Here is a 24,342-nt window from a genome sequence, read left to right as displayed (position 1 = left end):
AGGTGGTGAAAGAGCAGTGATCTATACTGATAGTCCCACAACTCAGGTCAACTATTATGTCCTAAAAAACTAAGACCTAAGATTGAAAATTTCCCTCTTAGAATGACACAAACCTACAGTGATCAGCTATTGCCATATACTGATTTCACAGCTTCAAGTGTGAAATACTTAAATCTAACATCAGATCACAGTTAGTCAGAAATCTTTTCAAACCCTATCATTATTTTGTAAAGCAGTCTTCACTAGCTCCCAAGGTGGCAACTGGGCTTCACCATAAAAATCTCAAGAGAATGAAAGGGCAGTGAGTTTACAGACTGACTTTTTAACAAAAAATACAACCACAGTGTCTTTCAAAATTGCTTCCTTCGAAGAAAAATCTAAGGTTACTACATTGGGCTAAGAAGTTTTAGAATTCCTCTTTTTTAAGAATTTCAACAGCCAGATTATGAGCTATACCTTCACTCTTTGTTCCTCTAAAACACACATAGACAAATCAATTTCTGCTGCTGCTGCTAAGTCACTTCAGTTGTGTCCGACTCTGTGTGACCCCATAGACGGCAGCCCACCAGGCTCCCCCATCCCTGGGATTCTCCAGGCAAGAACACTGGAGTGGGTTGCCATTTCCTTCTCCAATGCATGAAAGTGAAAAGTGAAAAGAAGTCACTCAGCTGTGTCCGACTCTTCGCGACCCCATGGACTGCAGCCTACCAGGCTCCTCTGTCCATGGGATTTTCCCGGCAAGAGTACTGGAGTGGGGTGCCATCACCTTCTCCAAATCAATTTCTAACTGGACTCTTAATTATTAGTGTAATACCCTCCAAGACCACCAGGAACACACTTGGAGCAGAACAAGATGGGTTCATTACTTGTTGGTTTGAGGGGGAACACACACAACAGGGAACCATGGAGTGTCTCAATCAGAGGTATTCAAAAGAACCAATGGAGGATTTGGGTTTCAGGTGGGTGGTTTAGGGAAGAAATTAAGGAAAATAATTTTAGAAAAGGTCTGTTCTCAGTTGGATGCTGTAATAAAGTGGGGGTATTTCTACGATGAAATATCTCAATAAAAGGAAACTAGAATGAAGATAAAGCTGTAACAAGTGAAAAAAAAAGTCACAGTGACTCCTTTTGGCCAAGAGAAGGTGACTGGGATTTTCTCACTGGAAGAGTAATCTTGGTTTAGACAAAAGTATTAAGCGGACTTGTTTTGTCTCATTTTAACAGTCTGGGAGTAACCTTGCTTGAGGCTGGTATTCTGTGAGGTTACGTGAACAACATGGCCTAACAGTGGGTATCAGGATAGCTTCCAAATGTCAGAGGCTGCCTTTTCCCCTTTCTCACTAGTTTAAAAACCCAATATCAAACTAGGCTCCAGAAAACCTTCAGATGATCACTATTAAAATTAAATCTACCTTTAAAGGATAAAAATGCTGTATTTAAGTAAATGTTACCATTAACTATCAATTTTATAATACAGATTTTATAATATAGAACAAGAATCCTAGATGTTTCATTCAACAAAAATCAAAACGCTTTAGTCTTTTCTAGTATGTCTACTCAAAAGCTGCCTCAGTATTTTTTCTGTTGTTTGACTTATGAGATGTTTGAAGCATAACATATCTTAAAGCTCTGATCTTGGAAGTTTTAAGTCTTATTATTTATTTTCACAAAATGCTTTTGAATTATTTTTTCAAATTCTCTGACTACCATCTCAATGGATAGCTCTGAGAAGTAAGAAAAATAGATTTTGGCAACATCACCAGCTTATCTAAAAAGAGCTATTATCCAGATAATTATAATTCTTACCAGTTGAGAGTCAGAGGAAGGAACAATCTTGAGTTTTGTACCATGTTCTTTGATTTCATTCATCAATTCAGTAAGAATGTAAGACTGTGCCAAGTTCTGAAAGAAAATAAAAGTATTATCTTCTGATTCAGTTATAATATGCCTCCAATTTCACAGAATAAATACTCTCTCCAAGTTTCAAATATCATCTGATATAGCAAAAATGTCTTTAGGTTTTAAGAAAATTTAACTAAATACATTTTACATTTAATAAATATCACTATTACTGACAGAGCCATGGTAAAATACAGAGGTCTTTCAGAATCAATGTGGAAAAAGAAGGCATATGTACTATATGACAATGGCTAAAGTGAAAATGAAAGTCGCTCAGTCATATCTGACTTTTTGCAACCCCATGGCCTATACAGTCCATGGAGTTCTCCAGGGAGAATACTGGAGTGAGTAGCCTTTCCCTTCACCAGGGGATCTTCGAAACCCAGGGATCGAACCCAGGTCTCACACATGGCAGGCAGATTCTTTACCAGCTGAGCCACAAGGGAAGCCCAATGGCTAAAAACAGCCAAAAACAATCAAAAAGAAAACAGATAAACTTCTAGATGAACATTTAGCAGTCCAAGGTGTGCTTGCTATTTGACGTCCAAGGTGTGCCAAAAAACACAAATTAATTAAAACAAACTTTTACATTTTACAAAGCTTTCTCATGGCTCTTACCTGCATGACCGCATTAAAGAAGCAAGTATTTCCTAAATTTGTAATTCCCTTTACAGATGTTACACTGCCACCTTTTCTTCCCTTATTTTTTTCACCTGTTTCACATTTTTCTTCACAAAGTTTTATGATTCTAGAAAACGCACCTAAGTTAGAGAAAACACAATGGATATGAGATTTTAAATACATATCATTTGATACAATTTAAATATATTATTTAAAATTAAATAAGATTTTTCCTCTGAATCAGTGTTTCTGAGGGGCAAGAATACAAATGGAAATAAGTAGTTCTTGTTTTGTATCTTACAGCTAAAGTAATTCATTTTAATTCATCTTAATACATACACATCCATTCTTCAAACCTCCCTGTAGAATTCCAGGTGAATTTAAAAATAAAGTAGTTTAAAATGAATTTTAAACAAGCAAGTAGAAAAGATCTTGGTTTCTAAATACCATTGTCCATTAAAACAAATGAAGACTCTTTGAAGAAAAGGCTGATTCTAAACCTGGGGCAGCAAAAGAGGCAAAATGAGCCTCTACCATTTTTGTTATTCCAGAAAATAAGTGCTCCAAAGAAGAAAAAAAGATGAGTATGTCAAAATACACAGGCATCATTTTGAACAGGTTTCCAGTGGTCCAATTTGGAACAATTTGTATATCAAAATAAAGAAGAGTGCTGATAAGAGTATTACTCACTGAACAAAATGAGAATGGGTCTGAATTGATAATAGACTTTTTAAATGAGGATAAAAGAAAAAACGTTTCCTGACAAAAGAATGCCAATTAATAAACAGAAGAAATGTGATGGAATTTTAAAAACACCATACAGTAGTAATTTGGGGATGGTATAGTTCTTGCTTTCTATAAATTAGAAACTGTCAAAATAAAATCCATGGATGCTCAAGTCTCTTACATAAAATGGCACAGTATTTGTATGTAACATACACACATCCACCCATATACTTTAAATCATCTCTAGATCACTTATAATACCTAATACAATAAAAATGCTATGTAAATAAATAGTTGCCAGTGAACAGCAAATTCAGGTTTTGCTTTTAGGAAGTATCTGGAATTTTGGGGGGAATATTTCTGATCTGTGGTTGGCTGAATCCAAGGATGCAGAACCTGGGGCTAGGGGGTGGGGAATCCCACAGCATAATATAAAAAGTGAAATATCTAATACTTAAGAGTATGGTAAAGTGCATGTTTTGGGCTTACTGACTTGCATAATTAACACTGATTTGCAAATTATATCAATTCATCATGTTTAATAACTGTGAAAATGAAGAAAAATTTCTAACATTTATGAACTGGTATTATTGATTATTATCTATTTAACAGATTTCTAAATCATTATAATTTGAAGTTTGACATGAAACTGCGAAGTTCTCAAATCTTCTGATTTTAAAGGGATGTTCTTTTATATTCCTTTCAACTCTCAGATTTTACAGTATTTACAATTATATTTTTATTTACTTAATACTGACAATGGAGAGGGAAATGGCAACCAACCCCTTCCAGTATCTTGCCTGGAGAATCCCATGGACAGAGGAGCCTGGCAGGCTGTGGTCCATTGGGAGTTTCAAAGAGTTGGATACAGCTGAAGTGACTTAGCATGCACGCATGCAATACTGACATGCTGTCCTGCATTGCTAATTAACTTTTAAGTGGCTGTCTGCTTCTCCAACCAGATTCATGGAGATAAGAGAATGTCTCTTATGACTGCTCTATCCTCCACAGGGGTGTGATGTTGAAGAGAACATACATATTTTAAAAGCTCAATATAAATTAAAACCAACAACATTAAACAGCAAATACTGTCAAATTTTAGCTTTATATGCTTCCAATGACTTCTTAAGAGGAAATAAATTAAGACATCTCCTCCCCAGCATTCTGTACAAAAGCATTATGGGAGATATAAAGGCGCTGAGGTGGCCCTTTTCTCATGGACAGGAGTGGAAAACAAACACCATCAAGAGAAACCTCAGTCTCAGGTACTGGCAGACTGATATCATGCACACCTTGTTGGTCAAAGGAACGACCTGTGACTTTTGCCAAAGGAAAGGCTTCTAGCCATAGGGTTCCACTATCAATCAAGTGGGATGATTAACATATTTTCTTATATAGTTTTTATAAGGATTAAATGAGCTAAACTTGCTTTGCAAAGTATCGGGCATGCTAAGCACTTTGTAAGTGTGTGAAAAACAGCCCAGAGAGCCCCCCGAAATTGCTATTCATGCCAACATCCACATCTTCATGAGCTATTTGTCATGTCCATTGTTTGTCTGCTCTCACTTTCTTCTCTTTAATCATTTCCTGTATTTTCTGGGGATTTTCCCCTCAAGTTTATCTCATTTCTAACTGGATTTCCTAAATTGCTAATGTGAGTTTTGCCTTTTACATTGACTTCATGGTTTTTGTGATCCTGCTTTTTTTCCTCATGTGGAAACATCTTAGGGAGAAAAATAGACCTGTGGGTTCTCAGATGTTTCTTTCACTAACCAAATCTATTACAAAGAAAAGATTTTTCCTTCAACTCAACTTTTACCCTGTGACACAACATTTTATCATTAACTCTATTACCTGTTTTCCCCCCTTTATTCCTACGTTAAACACTATTGGTTGTTACTGGATATTTGTTATCCAGATAACGAGGAGTTGTTTTTAAATCCCAACCCTAGAATTCTGAATTAACACAGAAAAGAACTAGAAAAATAGACCTCTCCTCCTGTCCTCCAGATATTAAAAATAAATGATAAGAATTATACCCCATACTAGAGCCTGGAGACAAAGCTCGGTACAATCAATGGAGAGGGTCACTGAAGTACAGAGGCCAGGCGTAGAGAAAAGGAAAAGCGGGAAAAGGCCAGACAGTATTCAAACTTGCAAGGAAATGCAAAAGCAAATGATAAAAGCCAGCCAGTGCTGAAGAAGCACTGCACAAACAAGAGGAAGCCCCATGCTGATCCTGGCTTGCAAACGGGAGCAGTCCACCTCTTAATTACATCTGATATTCCAACTGAAGTCCAGAATTGGCAGATTTCAGGCTCTCATTGTAGCTATTGCCACTGGATGGCTTCACAGTGATTTTTAAGAGATTTAGGACAAAAGAATAATTAAATCCAAGCAGTGTCCCGTCTTTTGGGGCAAGGTTGTTGCTGTGATTTTACAAAACTCATTCTCCAACTGGTTAAGTGATTTGCCCAGAATAAAAATGATAATCTTTTGATTATAAATCCATTGTCATTTTGCCAGGTAATTTCTCTTCAGTGATTTATGCACAATGAGAAGAATTACAAAAAAATAGCAGGCAAGATTCGTACAGATTTGACTGTTCTCAACCCCTAACAAATATGACTTCTCACAAGTATTCCCTTTAGTTAATGTTCTTAATAAATGTTGCCATGTTTTAGCTTATTATGAAAACAGAGTGGCTGGGGGAAATAAACTATTAATTCCATATAAATATATACTATATATCTATAAATTATATTTATTATTCACTTGGGAAAATACTTCCAGAAGTAACTTATATTTTAATCTTATAAGGCCAAATAGTATTTGTTAAACCATAAAGTGCAAATGATTTATGTATCTGTATATCACATTTACCCATCAGTTTTCAAAACATCTGGGATAGCATCTTAAAGTAAACAATGTTCATAAGACCATCTGGTCAAAACTGCAGGCAAAAAAAAGCATAAGCATATGGAAAACCAGATTTTACCCTTCCCTTCAGCAGTAAGGGATGACAAATGTCAAACCTAGATATATCCACGCTTCACTGTGCGATGCTTTTCAGCACCACCTGGCTCTCCATGCAGAGCCACCAAATATGGACAGCACTGCCAGGAAGAACATATCCACGGGGCAATGGCAATAAAAATAGTTTATTTCATGGTTAAATAGCTACTTCACATAAGTGGCAAGAGTCTGTTTTGTTGACTTATACATGTAACTCTGTGAGAACACGTTCAAAATTAATTATGTTATTAGGCTTGAATATTAAATAGATCCAATAATAGGACTAGAAAATGGACTGACATTTTCTAAGAACTATTTATATGTATCTTATTTAAAGTGCACGTTTTTCATTTTACTAAGCAGCATGGTTACAATGAAACAGTTATATATGAAATAGTTTATATAAATATATGTAAACTATAAATGTAAAAGGTAACAGTTCAAATAAAATTGCTTTATTAAATGTCCGCTGTGTACCAGATACTGTATGTACCACTATCTATAATTATTTATAATTGCCTATGATTTATGACTGGAGTATAAGGAATTGACACACAGTGAATAGCATAGAGAAATTTAGCCTGAAATTCATGATTACATCATAGTAAAACTTTTAGAAACTAAGTATTCATGTACATTTGCTTACTGAAACTGTCAGCTGCGAGTTTAAGTTTCTAGTTGAAAACAAGGGTGTTTGAATCAGTCTCACAGTTATCTGACCTACAGACAGGTATGCATTTTAATAAAATGCAATTTGTTACTTCCAACGTAGAATAATTACTGATCATTTTGCTTTTAGAGACAACAAAGCTTTCTCAATCTGGCAGCAATTTTAGATCATATTCACTTTAAGAACTCTTCCTTTATGAACACAGAATGAATGCAACTAAGGGCTGAACTTCAAGATGTTTTGAAGGATGGTATAATTAAAAGGACAAAGCTGCTACAACAACAACAACAAAATAAACCAGACAAAGTCTTCACTTTCTGGCTGAAGCACCAGCAGAGCCAAAATAAAGAGAAAAGAAAATGTTTTCAAAATTTGGCTAAGATTATCTAAAAAGTAATCTTAAGCACCTCAAATTTTGCTACAATAAAAATGAGTCCAACACAAAGATTCCCTACCGTTTAAACCAACTCTAGATATTAAATCAGAAGAAGGCAACTGCACCCCACTCCAGTACTCTTGCCTGGAAAACCCCATGGTCGGAGGAGCCTGGTAGGCTGCAGTCCATGGGGTCGCTAAGAGTCGGACACGACTGAGCAACTTCACTTTCACTTTTCACTCTCATGCATTGGAGAAGGAAATGGCAACCCACTCCAGTGTTCTTGCCTGGAGAATCCCAGGGACAGGGGAGCCTGGTGGGCTGCCATCTCTGGGGTCACACAGAGTCGGACACGACTGAAGCGACGTAGCAGCAGCAGATATTAAATTATAAACTTTAAAAAATCCTTAATGTACCAGAAAATTGTGAGTGAATATGTTTATAACCTTAGAATAAAAAGACTTTCAAAGCATGATCTCAAAGGCTAAAAAACCGTTACAGAAAAGACTGGTGGACTTAGTAACAATGACTAAAAATTTCATTACTGCTCCCTCCAAACCCCCAAAAACAAAACCAAAAAAATCGCTAAAAACTATAAAGAAAGTTAGACACAGAAAAATGAGTATTCTTGCCAACTATATCCTTTGCATAGTCTTTCTAGAGGGCAGCTTAACAACAGTAATCAAAATTCAAGATGTGCTTATAAATTGGCCAGAAATTCCAAAAAATTTAACCTACAGAAACAGAGAAGCAAATACAGAGATGCAGTTTTGCTCATCACAGGACCAAAGATGCAGTTTTGCTCATCATGGGAGAAGGCAATGGCACCCCACTCCAGTACTCTTGCCTGGAAAATCCCATGGACTGGGGAGCCTGGCAGGCTGCAGTTCATGGGGTCGCTAAGAGTAGGACATGACTGAGCGACTTCACTTTCACTTTTCACTTTCATGCATTGGAGAAGGAAACGGCAACCCACTCCAGTGTTCTTGCCTGGAGAATTCCAGGGACGGGGGAGCCTGGTGGGCTGCCGTCTATGGGGTCAGACAAAGTCGGACACGACTGAAGTGACTTAGCAGGAGAAAACTGAAAACAACCAACAGTGGATTTGTTGCCAAATAATATCAAATGTCGCTCTTTTCACAAAGGCATAAATATTTGTGAACTGTCTTGGTTAAACCAGAGCTGGAACACTAGTGCATCCTGAGTGTCCCATAGGCATGAGGAAAGCAAACTTATTTTGCAGTTTGCTTATTTAAAGAAAGAATCTGAAAGCATCATCTCCTCTGTTAACTTTCCTCATTGTAAAGATCATGATCAAACGAAGGCACACAGCTAATTGTACAGAGTAGATTCAAACCTGGGCAATCTGGGTTCAGAATCCACACATCCATTATGATCTGTATCTGTCTAACAATGGATGATAAGGTTTCTAAGTGTAACAACTTGAAACACTGATGAAATGCTAGTGGTGATAGAAAAGACTACTGCTTTCAAGCAAAAGTTGTATATAATCAATTGCTGGATGTCTTTGGTGTATGAATTTATACCTTTATTAAAGTTTATAGCAGCCCTTCTCAAAGGGTTCATCAAAAAATATTAAGCCCTAATACTCTACATACCCACTGTATGCAATTTAACATCTTCCTCTATACCCAGAAGGGTACAAGTTAGCACCATTTTGGGGAGAACTGAGTAAATTCATTCAAGTGGTTTTCTGTGTTCTGTAATTCGGAAGAGGAACTCCAGATTTAAATCCCTACAGGTAATAAGTTGTTTTTTTAAATGTTCAACATTTTTTTTGTCCCTAACCCCGTTCATATATGGGAATAACTATTTTTAGTACTTATTTTTTGAAAACGCAAATTTTAGGCATACGACTGTCACTTTATAGCAGAACTATATTATTTATTTTAAAAAGTATTACATTATATATTGTTATTGTAAAAGGGTACAATATTATTTATACTCAGATATATTATTTCAGATTCCAAATGTATATACTTTCTTATTTCAAAAACAGGTACAACAAACTTAATAAAACCAAAGAACCAACATGTCTTTTTACATCAGGAGCATAAGCTTGATGAATTGAACAGAATATAATATTTCATGCTCTCTTTAAGTTCTTTGAAAATGGCATCCCATCAGTATTACTCAAATTTACTGGTTTAGAAAAGAATGTGGGATTCTCTATCATCTGCCTAGTTCACATGTATGCAAAGACACAATTTCGACGGGAATTCCTGTGTTTGTAGAATACTTCTGTGACATTTACAAGACTACCAAAATGAGCAATAAGCCCTCTGAGAAAACTGGCCCACATATTTCTGGTTTTCTGGGTGGGTCTCACAAGAAAGTTTTCTTGCTCTTTTTCCAATCTTGTGTTATATATGACCTTTTCATTATAAGGAGATTTTATTTGTTGTTTTTAGTTTTCTGATATGTGTTTGAGGTGGAGATTGTGGAGAGTTTTTTTTTTTTTTTTTAAAGCAAATCCTAGCATCAGATGTGAGATCTACACAGCTGTAAGCATTCTTCTGGGAACCAGCACTAGGGTTCCCTCAACTGCTTAATGCAATTACCTAAACCAGTCATGTAGTATTAATGTAATTTGCCCATTTCTACAGCTGAAAAGATTAATCTTTAAAGAATAAAAAGGAAAAACTTGCTATCCCACTATTCCTCTACCTTGGAATCAAATAACAATGACTTCACCTGTTTGTTCTCCACATTCCTCTACCTCCTGGCTAACCACTGTCCTTAGAAGTCTGGATTGAGTCATATAATAAAATGACACTGCCATATGAGTGGGCAGGTATACATACAAGGGCATTCCTATCTAACTCCATTGCACAGTAAGTGGTCTTTCTAAACTACGTAACTGATCATCCACTTCTCTGCTTAGAACCTATAAGTGGCTCAATACTGCCTGCAAGATAAACTCTAAACTTACAAGGCCCTTCAATTGGTACTTCCACTTACCTCCAGATTCTCACCTCTCACCATGGCCATCATCACAAAACTCAATCTTGCAGCTATACAATCCCTAAACAGATCCTTCATCAATAAGCTATCTCCCCTTCCCTTTCTGCTTAGCTAATATTTAGCTGTCCTTCAGCTCCCTGCTTAGCTAATATTTAGCTGTCCTTCAGCTCCCAGCTTAGAAATCTCTTACTCTAAATAAAAATTTCCTGGATCCTCTAGGTTAGATACCACTCCAAACTGTTCTCATAGTCCACTGTACTTGCTCCATCACAGCACTATTTAAGCAGCAATTATAATTATGACTTGTCAATATCCCTCACTGACTAAAAGATCAATAATGGCAGGAACTGAGAAACAGATCTGTCTCATGCACTACTGTATCTCCAACATCTAGCAGTTTCTGGCGCAAGGTAGAAACTCAGCTATATTAGAAGACTGAATGAACAAATAATTTGATAATATTCAGGGGTGTTTTGGTGAAAATGCAAGAATTCAGTTCAACAGTATTTACTGCCTAGTTCTATGAGAATCAGAAAGAACTTAAGCCAGGGTACATTCCTCAAGACACGTACAGTTGTATAAATCAGACACAGATACACACAAAAGCTGAACACCACAAAACCGAGTGTTAAGATTATAATGTAGGTTACACAGAGAGATAAAACAAAGGACTGGGAAAGTGTCACTGAAGTAGGATATAAGCCGAGCCTTCAGGCAAGAAAGATGGAAGACAGAAACTACAAGGATAGAAATGTGCTAGTTCAGCAGTTCTCAAAGTGGATCTGAAGATGACCTCCATCTCTTGAGCGTCCTTAAGCTCAACAGTATTTTCGTAACAAGCCCAAGATGTTATTTGGTTTTTTAACTTTCATTCATTCTCAATTATACGAAGCAGTTTTCCAGCAGCTACATGCCATGTGATATCAGAACAGACTGGATACATAAGTAGCTATGAGAATCCAGCTGTTTCTATTAAGCCAGACATTCAAGAGAGTTGTAAAAATGTAAAACAATGCCACTGATTAGGTTTGTGTTGTTCTGGAAACAGTTCTCTGTCCTAAAAATATGATATTTGTGTTAACATGTCATGGAATTACTACTATTTTCCAGTAAAATTAAAAAACATTCTAATTTTTTTAGTTTTAATATCTAATATGAGAAATATTGATAGAGTCTAAAGAGCTACTGGGAACAAAAGTTGAGATTCACTGAGCAGAGAGGCTAAACTAGATGCATCAGATGTGAAATGAGACCAGGCATCATGTAACTTAAAAACATGTTTAACGTACAGGTACAGGCTTTCCTCTCAGTAGTTATTTTTACTTAACATATAAAAAGGCTCCTTTTAAGTCATTCTTATCCTTTCACTTGAACACAGTGAATACGGTTTAATAGTCTTTTTGAGTTCCCATATACAGACGTTTTTATATTTCCACAATCTTCATGATTATCATTTAAAATAACTATATAATCATATCCAGCATTCTTACAAACCTCAATAGCAACTTCCATATTTGATCTGTAAAGCATTTTATAATAATATTACTATCCCAAAAAACTTACTTCTAGAATACCATGGGATCTTATTTTGAATCAAACTTGCCCAAGAGCTACTGAAACTTGGAACACAGAGATAATAACATTTTGACCTAGACCTTCTGGAAACCCTGAATTCAGAACTATGTCTCTCCCTGACTTTAAAGGTTCTACACACTCTCAAACTCCTTCAAGAACCTGTTTCCCCATTCCAAGTGCTACCCTGGTTTCATAAACAGTTAAAGCTTACATTAGCACTTCCTTCTCACCACCTGAAATGATGTCTTCTACCTGTCCAAAGTTTATCCTTTAAGGACCAACTTGGAAGCCAGCTCATCCACTCATGCGTGATTCCTACTGAGCTCAATTGAACACTGTATTCCTCTTTGAATTTCTGAAGGACTCTATGTGAATATCACTCAAAATAGAAATTCTATTCGAATTACATCATTAGATTTTTTATTTCACACCTTAAACCTTAAGAAAGGTCTTGTCAACCTCTATTCTCATGGGAAAGATGGATAAAGTGCTGAGGAAAATGAGGCTCAGACAAGACTTCCCTGGTGGCCCAGTGGTTAAGACTCCACACTCTCAATGCAGGGGGCCTGGGTTTGATCCTTGGTCAGGGAACTAGACTTCATATGCTGCAACTAAAGACCCCACATGTAGCAACTAAGACCTGGCACAGCCAAATAAATAAATAAATTTAATATTTAAAAAAAAAAGAAAAGAAATAAAAGAACCTGAGACTCAGATAAACAATAATCTGTTCCAGGTCACAGAGCTAGTGATTGAAAAGAGTCAGAATTGAATGTCAAATCCCCCCACGATTTTTGTCCCATTCTACACTCCCTACCTTACAGTATCCTTTGTGATAATAAATACACAAGAAATCTGTAAAATTCAATGGAATCAGACTGTCTTTATTCTTAACCTCAAGGAAACTCTAATGTAAAAAATCCAGAGGGAATAATTTCTACAACTGTATTTTTGGCACCCATGCCATCCTGTCCCTACATTTCTTCTTTTGGCCAACGAAAGTAATGTGCAGCCTTCAGGAGACAGCCATCAAGACCAACATCTGCTCTCTAAGTATTAAATATCTACAACCACCATATTTTCCAATGAGTGAGTGATAAAATTAATCGTTTCTTCTGCTGTCCAAGAACCTGAGTTTACCTCCTCTAGCTCCTCCTCTAGTGTTTTCACCATTACTGTCTCAGAGCAATAGCTAATAAAAATCATTCTCTACTGGGCTACAGAAAACACAGCTGAAAACTATACTTTTACATAATTTTTCAGTTTCTGATGCCACCTACTAAGCAGTTCAATTCCTGCTCCAAAGGCATTTCAAAATTATCACGGCCATTTATCCCCATTTGCCTTGTTAACCAAAATCCTGAGATCCGTACTTGATGCCTCCTACTCTCTCTCACTCATTACACCTAGTCCACCACTCTCCACCAGAACCCCTCCTCATCTCTTACCTGCTCTACCCCAATAACCTCCTTAAGGATCTCCCCACCTCCACTCTTCACGCACAACAGTCCATTCTCCATTTGGCAGAGTAATCTTTATTTTTAAAAAAGATGGAATGACTACTACATTTCTACTTAAAGCACTTCAACAGTTTCCATGACTTTTCCAATAAAATAAAAATTCTTTACCATGGAATTCCCTATGGTATTCTTCATGACCTGATAACCGTATCTTAACTTCATCACATTCTGCTCTCTGCCAGCAAACCACACTCCAGCCACGTAAGCCTTTCTTGATCACTATGACCATGAGACCACCTATCATGGCAATCTGTTCCTTTCCTTTGTAGCACTTATCAGAAGTTACATGTGTGTTATGTTTGTCTCTCTCCCTATGCTCTAAACTCCATGAGGACAAGTTAAACCTGCTTTTGTTTTACCACTTCATATCAAATAAAGTATTAAGTGGTAGGCACTTAACATTTTTGATTGAATAAACTGCTTCTCTATGTATTCTTAATATATATTAACATGTATTACATATTACTTGTATGTTAGATAAGAAAATACAACATATACATCACTTCCATAATAAAGAATTTGGCTGCTCTTTGTTCCAAGTTCCTGAGAAGACCTCTCTAAATCCTTGGATTACCAGAGTGACTGGAGAATCTATTCTACTTATGGTGGGCCCCTCACATCACTCTTGATAGTTTATGTTAGCAAAGTATCTTTTTTATTCATGTGGGACTCTAGAGGGTGTACACTAATGAGATGACTCGGGATGGGGGCCAGCCATACCAGAAAGAGCAAACGTGTGATTAGAGGGTTGGGATACTGGAGGCTCAGTTAAATCCTGTGGCCAGTGATTCAATCAACCACGCCTATACAATGAAACCCTACTAAAAACTCCAGACAGCAAAGCTCCAGTGAGCTTCCCTGGTTAACAATACCCTGGGTGTACTGACACATCACTGCACTGGGAAGGTGATGCATCCTGATCCCACAGGAAGAAGATACAAAGCTTCATGTCTGGTACCTTCCCACATCTCAGCCTATATCTTTTCTTTTGGCGGGTCCTGATTTGTGTTTTTTTTTGTTGTTGCTGCTATATTGAAACTATAATTTTAAGTATAGCACTTTCCTATGTTCTGGGTCATTCCAATAAATTATTGAACTAAGAAGATAGTGGGCACCCTGATAGCCAGTTGGTCAGAAATGCAGGGGGCCTGAGAACTCCTAGCCTGAGAATGGTGTCTGATGTGAGGGCAATCTTTTGGGAACTGAGCCCTTAATCTGGCAGGTTAGCCTAACTCCAGGTAGTGAATGTCAGGATGGCATTACAATGATAACAAATAACAGACGTCATTTCATAAATATGTGTCAAGGTTTATGTAAGTATTTTTATACACATTACTTCCTAATCTTTAGAGAACATGTCTAAGCGTTACAACAATCCCACTTGATAGAAGTATCATATAAATAAGAAGTTAAAGTCACATAGATAATTAAATTATTTAGGTGGAACCGAAATTCAAATTCAGCACCATCTGACTCCAAAGCCCACAATCCAGTAACTTATCCTTTCCATCTTCTCATTATTAGTTATGTAAGATAACATCACAAAATCGCTACCTAAGAATTCACAGCACTCATACTGAGAGGTCACACTAAAACTCAAAGTACTCTTTATAAATGTATCATTTCTTTATAAGAATTATAAAATATTATACCTTAATACAAATTTCTTTAGCAACTGCTGTGAACTTACTTGTTTGTGTTTTAGAAACATGTTTCTGGAGAAAATCAACTATCTGAGCCAAAACCTTCTTATTACAATGTGTTGATAATTTTTCATCACACTCATAACACCTAAAAAGAAATAAATTTAAGCAAATATTATGAAAACATGTTCAGTAGTTTTGCACATCAAGAAATAGTTAGTATTTATCCACTTTTGTCTTTAAATTAAGGGGTAAGGGAAATACATAGGGTGAGGCAAAAGCAATGAGATACATCTACAGACAAAACTGGGGACAGTTCATACAGAGCCTAGTATTCAAATTTAAGAGTTTGGGTCACTTATCCTAAGTGTAATGGAGTGCCATGAGAAGTTTTTAAGCAAGGGTTGCCATGATCCGATTTACATTTTAAAAACATCACTCTGTGTAATGGCAGATTGGATGGCATCAGGAATAGCCGGAGATCAGGGTAGATGCAATGGCTCGAGAGAGAAATGAACAGATTTATATACTTTCAGGTACAGGCAGGAACGAACTGGACATGAAAGAGACAAGGGAGAAGCTGATGTGGGTATGTCAAGTGACTCTCGAACAGGAGCAATTCTGCCCCACCCACACCCCTGGGGACATTTGGCAAAGCTGTGAGACAGTTTTGATTATCACAACTGGCAGAGCTGCTCTTGGCACCCAGTGGTTAGAGGCCAGGGCTAACTCTGTCCTCTCATGAGACAGGCCCCTTCACAATGAAGAATTATCAACCCAAATGACAACAGTACTGAAACTGAGAGATCCTTAAGTTTTCACAAACCATATATGCTTAGGCTATCCCCTGTAGAGAATTACCAAACCAGTTGACTATTGAAGAACTGATACTTTCCTCCTCTGGAATTCTAATTTAGCAAAATCAACTAGCAAGAATTTTTCTTTAATGTACAGAGAAAATGTTAAAGAAAACTAGAGGTATGACTAAATTTCTTTCTTACTTAAATTTTATATTCATGGATGTTAATTTTCTTATTTTACAGATTGTGTTCAGGCTTAAAAGCACAAGCTGATATAATAGCTTTAGATATATTACCTTATAAAACTCAGATACTTTTTATAGTAGACACAAGTACTAACCAAATCTAACTTACCATATGATCCATGTGCTCAGATTAATTATAATACAGTGAAGCTCTGCTCTCCAACTCTTGAAATGCTTCAATGAATGCTGGCCTTCTGAGTTTTTACCACATCCCTAAAGATAAATAGAACACTCTTTGTATGACTTCCATATAAGTTCATTTCAAATTAATCAAAACCTAAATTATCCTTAAATGGCAACCCACTCCAGTATTCTCACCTGGGAACTCCCACAGACAAAAGAGCGTGGCAGGCTACAGTCCGTGGGGTCACGAACAGTTGGACAGGACTGAGCATGCAGCAGCACGCAGCACACTCTTGATATGTCAGATACGAAAGTGAAAGTGGAGAGTGAAAAAGTTGGCTTAAAGCTCAACGTTCAGAAAACGAAGATCATGGCATCCTGTCCCATCACTTCATGGGAAATAGATGGGGAAACAGTGGAAACAGTGTCAGACTTTATTTTTTTGGGCTCCAAAATCACTGCAGATGGTGACTGCAGCCATGAAATTAAAAGACGCTTATTCCTTGGAAGGAAAGTTATGACCAACCTAGATAGCATATTCAAAAGCAGAGACATTACTTTGCCAACAAAGGTTCACCTAGTCAAGGCTATGGTTTTTCCTGTGGTCATGTATGGATATGAGTTGGACTGTGAAGAAGGCTGAGTGCCGAAGAATTGATGCTTTTGAACTGTGGTGTTGGAGAAGACTCTTGAGAGTCCCCTGGACTGCAAGGAGATCCAACCAGTCCATTCTGAAGGAGATCAGCCCTGGGATTTCTTTGGAAGGAATGATGCTAAAGCTGAAACTCCAGTACTTTGGCCACCTCATGCGAAGAGTTGACTCATTGGAAAAGACTCTGATGCTGGGAGGGATTGGGGGCAGGAGGAGAAGGGGATGACGGAGGATGAGATGGCTGGATGGCATCACTGACTCAATGGACTTGAGTCTGGGCGAACTCCAGGAGTTGGTGATGGACAGGGAGGCCTGGCGTGCTGCGATTCATGGGGTCGCAAAGAGTCGGACACAACCGAGCGACTGAACTGAACTGAACTGAATGTAAATTGGTCTTTGTAAATGAGAATGTTAACTGATACAGAACTAATGAACCCCACAGGAATTAAAAGATTAAAAAAAAAACAAATGGCTGAAATTTGGCAGGGGGGGGAGTTTTGTTTTAAACTTTTTAAAAAAGTTTCAGAAAGCAATTTAGATTCTCATTAAACTCAACTTCTTGCAGAGAGGCTAATTTAATTTACTTCTTGTCATACAGTAAAAACAGGCATGAGCCAAGTTAATTTCCATACCATTTCTCTGATGCACAGTGGAACACTGAGCATCTTCACAGGGCAGCAGTGCCCGTCCCCTGTACACACACTTCTAATACTCTACACACCTCACCCAACTCCACTGAAAACTACTGAGACTCAGACCAATCACAGTAACTCCCATCACCAGGTAAGTAAAGAAATGAGATTCAATTTCTGTCAATGTGCCATGAGGGGCAGTCTAATGTATGTTTCTGAAAAAGTTTTACATATGGGAAGGGATGTACTTTTTGCCCTCCTTCTGACCTTTGGGGATTGCTGTATGATACATAATGCATGAAACATCTTCGACCATCCTGAAACCGTGGAATAGGATAGCACAGCAGAAAAATGGAAGACATCTCAGTTTTTAATGTTTTTTCCACTGAAGTAACTGACTCAAGAGTGACCCTACTTCTGGCTTTCTATATGAGATAATAAAGATAACTCTTATTGAAAAATATACATATATACCTTTAATTTTCTTTAAAAATTTCCTTGTTAATAATATCAGTTGCGTCTAAGCTCTTAAGAGAAGATACTCTGCAAAAAAAAAAAAGAAAAACCACTTCTCGTAGAAAAGAAAATGAATCCCAAAAGATTTCTTAAAAAGGCTTGGATCCATTTCCTAAGTAAATACAAATAGGTAAAGGAGGGTCCACATATGAGAACTACTGCAAGTAGGTTGGATTCCCTTTCAAAATACTTATAAACCATGCACTATAACTTTCTGAACACAATGTACATTTTACTTTACCTTAAACATTTCTAAGCTTGGCCTTGGAGAGTTCTATCTAAACACAGAATAAATTTATCTTAAATTCTAAGCACTACCAACAGTCCAACTCACAGCGAGCAATTAAGGAAAATATTTAAGACAAACTGTCACAGAAAAGAGACTTTTCTCACCTGAAAACCACACTTGAGGCACAACCAGATATCAGGAAGAAGTACTGGCTGTCCATCACAGAATCTTCTTTCTTTTACACATTCCAAGCAAACTGACCACAGGTTCTCAGCTATTGCTTTCTTTACATGGTGCACACTGACAGCATGACTTATATGTTGGCAAGTGAAACCTACTGAAAGAGGCAAAACAAAATTTGAACATCAGCAAGCAAAAGTCAACAATATTAAAATACTATTAACTAAAAAGCACAAAGATTCAAAAGACAAAATAACTTAAAAGAATACAAATGATTCCATTTATAAAACATCTGTGAAATAACATAATTATAGAGTTGGAGAACACATTAGCAGTTGCCAGGGACTTTCGATGGAGAGCAGTGGTGTGGCTATACATAAGCAGAACTCGGAGTGGCCAGAGTGTAGTCAAGTATCTTGACACTGCTGGTTATAGAAAGCTATACGTGTTATTAAGCTATACACACACATACATACACATGTATGTACAACTGGTGAAACCTGAATTAGCTCTAAGCACTGTACCCATTTCAGTTTCCCGGTTTTGATGCTGTGCGATAGAAATACAAGATATTAAATCAGAAGAGATTGGATGAAGAGTGAATGGGGCCTCCTTGCATATGTTTCGTACCTTCCTGTGAATCTAAAATTAGTTCAAAAATTAAAGTTTAATAAATAAAGAAGATTATTTATTGAGCAGCTACTATGCCTCAAGCATTTTGAACATATTTTCTTTCCACTAAGATACACAAGTAAAAATTTTTCCCATGGGCTAGCCCTGCTGTGATACTATTTTCACCACTGCTGAAAGAAAGAAAAGAGAGGAACAAACAACGGCATAGTTTGCAGGAACAAGAATTCTTCTCAATGAATATTCCCGAATAACGAATATATTTTGCATGGCCATTAATTGTCCTTTATAACAGATTCCAACTATGTGCACTGTGTGGAGACAAAAGGCCAAAATGAGCAAATATGTTCTTAATTCTTCAAATAAACATATTTGTCTCCCAAGGGCTCAGTACACTTCCATTTTTCCTAAATAACCGAACTCTTCAATTTCTCCACCTCAAATGTCCAAAATACCAAACCTACAGCTATCTGCCAAAATCAAACAACAAAGGCAGAGACTGAATACCTTGAAGAGGGAAACAGAAGTATGTACATTTCAATTTTCTCTACTTTCCTTTCTGAACATAAAGCATTCCTTTTTATCTACTGGTTAATGAGACTAAATATTACTTCCATTTCATTCTGAAGACAAAGAATGTGACAAATTAAAATACATAATTTCAACAAAAGTAAAATGTAAATCTGATAAAAGATTAAAACTTCTAATTTTACACCAAGAGCAAGTTGTAAGAATTGGCATAAAAGAAGTAATTCTAAAATCCTTTGGTTGAACAGCAAAGATGCATGCCATTGAAAAAATGCATCTCTCTCTGTTTAGACAAAGACTGATAAAAATGACCACACAAGAACTAGAAATGGTTTACCAAAAGTCATCACGTTTTGAGTTTTTATATTTTAAAATTCTAAGGGAAAAATCATTCCACACTCCTTTTGAATCATCTCTAGCATAAAATGTAGCCAAGGTACAACTTAACCGTCTCTGACTCTACAATTCAGACATACAAAACTGAAATTGTTAATGAATTCAGAGATAAGTGAATGCAAGATAAAAAGGTTCCAGGTTCTTCAATTAAACTTACTAGCTTTTAAATATCTCAACTGTATATACTTTTTATAAGTATAAACAAATTTAAAAGTCTGAGGTTTTCCTATAAGTGTTTAAACAGTATTTACTACCTTCTGTGAGGAGGGGAAATGTGAAAAATATCCTTCTACATTAATAAGTAAATTTCCTCAGTTTCCTGCAATTTGTTTAATCATATAATTGTCAAATTTTCATTTGACAAACAGGTCCTCTAGAGATTCCTGAATAAAAATATAAAAATGTATTAAAAGCAAATAGTTGTTTCACATTCATAAATCAAAAGCAATAATCAAAATCTTCACATTTTAAAAATATTAATAAAAATTTTACAAGGAGGGCTTCCAGCGTGCGAATGGTGACATAAAATCAACACTTCCCCTTTCTCCTCCCCAAAACTATCCAAGGGCAAAAAGAACAGAAAGCAGAAATGCAAAGTTCATTCTCAGAGCAACCAGGACATAGCTGAAGCCCAAAGTCACAAATTAAATGGGAAGACTTCCACCTCAAAGCAGTGGAGATCAAACAGGAGTGCGCACAGAAGGAAGTGCAGAGAACACCGCAGCAGTGGATTCAGAGAACCACGCGTGCTTTGCGCTTACAGAACAAAACCTACATCTCTGTGCTGCAACAACAGTGGCAGGAGCTCCCCTTTATCCAATTTTGTTTTCAGAAGAAATGAAAGAAGGGGATTTCTCATTCACTAAGTGAAAATAAAAAAGCAAGCCATAACGGCAGAGAACAGCCTTATTCCTACGGCAGTTGGAAAGAAGCGAGAGAATTTGGGTTCTGAAAAAGCCCAGGACTGAATAATCCTGGTAGTTGGAAAGAAGTAAAGGCTAACTGGGCTCAAACTCAACAGTTAGGTCTCAATAGTGCTCTGGCCCTCCTTCTTACACAAATATTCTAAACCAAACTGGCCCAAGAAAGGCAACTCTACATGAAAGAATAGGTAATCAAAGAAAATCAAAGCTTGTGTGCTAAGATAGTAAGAAAAAGGAAGGAAGGAAAAGCAAAAACGGCAGCACTATCACTGCCATGAGAGGAAAACACACACAAAAAAGTGAACACTTGAGGCTCAAGTGGCAACACAAAGGGAAGGGACCAGAGAGTTCAGGAAAAATAAATAAAATGAAGGTAAAACCAAAAAGAAGATGAAAGAGACACTGCTGAACACACTAAAAAAAAATAAAAATGAACAGCAGACAAAAAGAAAAGGAAAACAGGAGTTTTAGAGGCTTTAAGAAAATACGGTAACTAGGGTAGATAGGCAAAAGAGTTATAAGAATAATCAAACCCCTGAAGAACACCGTATTAACAGAACAAATATTTAAAGACATAGTTCAGACTTCCCTCAATTCAACAATCTGTCCTGAAACACTGTCCAAGTTAAAAACACTCAAAATGGAAATAACAGATTAAAAACATCTTTTTTAAATGGAGAACTGAACTGGTAAAGTCAGTAAGGAAAATCCTCAGAGGCTAAAACCCAAGGCATGAGGCTAAAGAGAAAGACAAACCAGGAAGCCCCTCAAGGTCATCAACCAACCTCACTGGCTTGAGGGCTCGGTTCTAATAGTCGTGAGAAACAACAAGAGAAGATGCCAGTTCTAAGTTACTTTATAAAATAAACAAAATCTCAGCAAAAATGCCAACAGGGTATTTTGGAAATCGACAAGCTGATTTTGAAGTAATGCAGAAAATGGCTAAAATAAAGAGCAAAGGATTTATTCATTAAAAGCACATATGATTCGTCCTCTGCAACACTGTTCAGGATGCGAGACATCATAACTTACCAGCAACGTCATCTGACGAGTCTTCATCGTGAGGTATAGGAGGCCTTTTACTTCTCTTAGCTTTCTCAGGTGAAGCTTTGGATGGCTCTTTCACCCGCATCTGTTATTTACTGAAAAGATTGGGGGTTGGGGGGAAATACACATTAATCCTCAAAATTAAAAATTGTATGTATTTGACTTAATGCATATTAAAATGACTTCAAGTTTAACGAGCCTCGTAAATTAACAGAGGAGAAAGAGGGAAACATCAGCTGAAACTAAAGAAATTTTTATTATACCAACACACAAAGGCCACATTACATCTGACTTTAACCAACAGTTCCCTACATGTATGATGTCCAGGTGAATTAAAAAAAATAAACTTTATGCCACCTCTGACTCCTGTGCTCGCCTCGCCCTTTCTCTTTTTTCACCAGCTAGGAAACAGTGGGAGCTGGAAAAGCCTCAACAAGCCAGGGATGGATGCCAAGTGCCAAGCACAGTACAGACACCCTTCCTGCACTGTACGACCCAGTGGACTACAGAGAGAGAAATACATTTCCAACTTTTTAAGCTCTTGCCTTTTTTGTGTGTTTTTTCCCCATTTTTTAGTTATGAAAAATTTAAAACTATCACACAAGTTGAAACAGCAGTATAACGAACACCATAGACTATCTAGAGTCCACATCTGGAACATTCTGCCATATCTGTTTTATCTAAATATCAATGTGTATATAGACATATCTACACATGTATGTGAGTACATCCTTTTTTGCTGAACTATTTAGAAGTTGCAGACAACATATATTCCTTAAGGAGATTCTCCTATACAGTCACATCATTATTTCTAAGAAAATTAAGAGTAATTCCCTAATATCATATCTTATCATATTCTAATTTCTTCAGCTAACCCAAAACGTCTGCTTTTTTGAATAATGATTCAATTGGTTACAGCAGTATCTTAAATCGACAGCTGTTCTTCCTGCAAGAAATGGGAGAATAGTGTTTCACCTCCCTAAGACCCTAGCTTTTTTAAGAGATCAGGACAGTGCATATGAGTCACATTGGAGAGCCTCTCAAAGTGTGGATTTTGATTCAAGTCTAGCACAGGACCTGAGAGTCTGCCTGTCTAAAAAGTTCCCAGCAGAAAGCCACTGCTGGGGTCCACAGACCACACTTTCAACAGCAAAGTTGTATAATGTCTCACACAGAATTTAATTTTTTGTTCATGCTGTTATTTACCTCTAAATATATTTTTAAGAAATCTCTTATATTTCATAAAAATTCAAAGTTAATTCTAAAGGTTTTAGATAGAAGTTAATGCATTTTTTAAAAACCACTATATCCCTGGTAGCTCAGCTGGTAAAGAATCTGTCTGCAATGCAAGAGACCCCAGTTCGATTCTTGGGTCAGGAAGTTCCCCTGGAGAAGGAAGAGGCTACCCGCTCCAGTATTCATGGGCTTCCCTGATGGGAATCCACCTGCAATGCTAGAGACCTGGGTTCAATCCCTGGATTAGGAAGATCCCCTGCAGGAGGGCACAGCAACCCACTCCAGTATTCTTGCCTGGAGAATCCCCAAGGACAGAGGGAGTCTGGAGGGCTACAGTCCACGGGGATCGCAGAGTTGGACAAAACTGAGCAACTAAGCACACACATATCCTAAATCCTACCTAATATCATGGTGCTACCTGGCTAAGCTATACTGTAATTTTTGTGGTTGTGTATATGCTTTGGTTGATCAAGGTAGAACAATCACTCAATTCAATAATAAATTCTGAATCCTGATTTAGTTGTACCAAGTTCCACATAAGGAAGCTTTTGAGTTTACCATTTTAAAAGCCATTTCCTTAGGCCCAAGGGTCATCACTATTGAACAACACTGCAATAAATTAATGCCTTCAAGGTTACAGAGATGAAGAAGGCCTCCAAGTTTCTGACCACCTCATTTCTTTCTGCCTTCACCCTCCAGACTACTTCATTAACTTATGTCTACATTTCAACCTCACAAAATCACTAATTCAAGTATTCCATTCTCTGACCACAACTTCAAATTCTGCCAGCTTGCTTGATCAGCCACTCCTATTCTCTTTTAATGCCCAGGTTGAGAAGAGGCTACATCTCAACAAGCCCTTAGCAGGGAAGGGAGGAAGAGAAGCAGAAAATCTAGCGCTGGTTCTTCAAGCTTTACTTGCAAATGGTGCAAGTCTGCTTATGTTTTACGGGCAAGTCATATAGCCACATTTAATTTCAAATAGACATCGTGGGGAAAGGGAGGGGTGAGGGTAAGGGCAGGTGTACAAAGAGTACAACCTTATCATGTACCTAGCAAGAACAGAATACGTGTACACAGCCTAATGGCTACTATGTCACCCCACTAACAATCTCAATCCTAGATGAGCCAATTAACCACGTTCTCCATGACAGTATCCAAAGAGGCTGGAGAAA

At 37.2% G+C, this 24,342-nt stretch overlaps 1 protein-coding gene across 6 annotated transcripts in view; it reads right to left on the bottom strand.

Moving 5' to 3' along the window:
- Window positions 1-24,342, bottom strand: part of USP45 (ubiquitin specific peptidase 45) — a 73,029-nt gene that overhangs the window by 46,342 nt on the left and 2,345 nt on the right. For 5 of the 6 annotated variants that reach the window (XM_061427752.1, XM_061427749.1, XM_061427751.1 and 2 more), the window contains exons 2-7: window positions 21,917-22,026; window positions 18,392-18,564; window positions 16,185-16,288; window positions 15,078-15,178; window positions 2,518-2,660; window positions 1,807-1,902 (exon numbers count right to left, since the gene is read on the bottom strand). In XM_061427752.1, coding sequence (XP_061283736.1) covers window positions 1,807-1,902; window positions 2,518-2,660; window positions 15,078-15,178; window positions 16,185-16,288; window positions 18,392-18,564; window positions 21,917-22,016 — 717 coding nt within the window. In that variant the 5' untranslated portion in view covers window positions 22,017-22,026. The remainder of the gene's footprint in view (window positions 1-1,806; window positions 1,903-2,517; window positions 2,661-15,077; window positions 15,179-16,184; window positions 16,289-18,391; window positions 18,565-21,916; window positions 22,027-24,342) is intronic. The other variant, XM_061427750.1, reaches the window with a different exon arrangement.

The sequence above is a fragment of the Bos javanicus genome, chromosome 9, assembly GCF_032452875.1.
Source record: "Bos javanicus breed banteng chromosome 9, ARS-OSU_banteng_1.0, whole genome shotgun sequence".
Classification (NCBI taxonomy): Eukaryota; Metazoa; Chordata; class Mammalia; order Artiodactyla; family Bovidae; genus Bos; species Bos javanicus.
Note: the sequence above shows the minus strand (reverse complement) of the source record. Positions and strands in the feature narration are given on the sequence as shown.